The sequence below is a fragment of the Cebus imitator genome, unplaced genomic scaffold (genome assembly GCF_001604975.1).
Source record: "Cebus imitator isolate Cc_AM_T3 unplaced genomic scaffold, Cebus_imitator-1.0 Scaffold356, whole genome shotgun sequence".
NCBI classification, from domain to species: domain Eukaryota; kingdom Metazoa; phylum Chordata; class Mammalia; order Primates; family Cebidae; genus Cebus; species Cebus imitator.
In genome coordinates, this window is record NW_016107671.1 from 358,820 (window position 1) to 360,246 (window position 1,427).

At 51.5% G+C, this 1,427-nt stretch overlaps 1 protein-coding gene across 1 annotated transcript in view; it reads left to right on the plus strand.

Annotated features, from left to right (window-relative positions):
• Positions 1 to 1,427, plus strand: part of LGALS4 (galectin 4) — a 10,546-nt gene that overhangs the window by 4,611 nt on the left and 4,508 nt on the right. The window contains exon 4 of the mRNA XM_037730696.1: positions 1,240 to 1,377. Coding sequence (XP_037586624.1) covers positions 1,240 to 1,377 — 138 coding nt within the window. The remainder of the gene's footprint in view (positions 1 to 1,239; positions 1,378 to 1,427) is intronic.

Below are 1,427 nucleotides of genomic sequence, written 5' to 3' on the forward strand. Positions count from 1 at the left end.
ATTCAAGCGATTCTCCTGTCTCAGCCTCCCGAGTAGCTGGGATGAAGGTGCCCGCCACCACGCTCAGCTAATTTTTGTATTTTTAGTAGAGGTGGGGTTTCACCATGTTGCCCAGGCTGGTCTCAATCTCCTGACCTCAGGTGGTCTGTCCGCCTCAGCCTCCCAAAAGTTCTGGGATCACAGGTGTGAGCCACTGTGCCCGGCCCCTCTCATCCTTTTTCCTTTTCCCTCCTCTTTCTCCATTCTCTCTTTCTTTCCCTCCTTCCCTCCTCTCCTCTCTTCTTCCTTCCCTCTCCCTCCCTCCCTTCTTTCCTTTTCCCTATCCCCACTTTTGTCAACTTTTCTCTTTTCTTTTCCTTCTTTCCTGCCTATTTTTTTAAAATCCTCTTTTAGTTCTTTTCCTTAATCCCATTGCCCTACTGCAGAGAACCTTGTTCTCAGGAAATACATTTCATGTGTATTTCCTCCTACCATTTTGTGTTTTTGCAAAATGTGTACTTCTTTTTTTTTCTTGAGACTGGGTCTCACTCTGTTGCCAGGCTGGAGTGCAGTGACGCAAACAGCTCACTGCAGCCTCAGCGTCCCCGGGCTCAGGATCCTCTCACATCAGCCTCCCAGGTAGCTGGGACTCCGGGTGCACACCACCATGCCTGGCTAATTTTTGTGTTTTTGTAAAGACGGGGTCTTGCTATGTTGCTCAAGCTGGTCTCAAAACTCCTGATCTCAAATGATCTGCTCACCTGGGCCTCCCAAAGTGCTGGGATTACAGGCATGGACGGGCCAGTCAGCAGACTTTTGACCCTAGCTTGACCTCTGAGCTGTGGACTCCAAGGTTCCAGATGCTGAGGCTTTCCCAGCTCATCCCCCAGATCCCCGTTCCCTGCTTCCTGGTTTTTGTTGTTGTTGTTTGTTTGTTTTGAGACTGAGTCTCACACTGTCACCTGAGGTAATCTCGGCTCACTGCAACCACCTCCTGGGTTCAAGCGATTCCCCCGCCTCAGCCTCGCGAGTAGCTGGGATTACAGGCACCTGCCCCGCTAATTTTGTATTTTTAGTAGAGACGGGTTTCACTGTGTTGGCCAGTGTGGTCTCAATTTCCTGATCTCAAATGATCCGCCCACCTGGGCCTCCCAAACTGCTGGGGTTACAGGCCTGAGCCACTGGCCCGGCCCCTGCTTCCTGTTTCTACCTTCCCAGGATCCTGTATGCTGACTCCTGACGTCCATCCCTGCCCTCCAGGTGGTGGTAAATGGAAATCCCTTCTATGAGTACGGGCACCGGCTCCCCCTACAGATGGTCACCCACCTGCAAGTGGATGGGGACCTGCAACTTCAATCAATCAACTTCATCGGAGGCCAGCCGCCCCCATCACCCCAGGTATGAGGGGTCCCGTCCCTTCTTTCATCCTTCCTTTTTTTTTTTTTTTT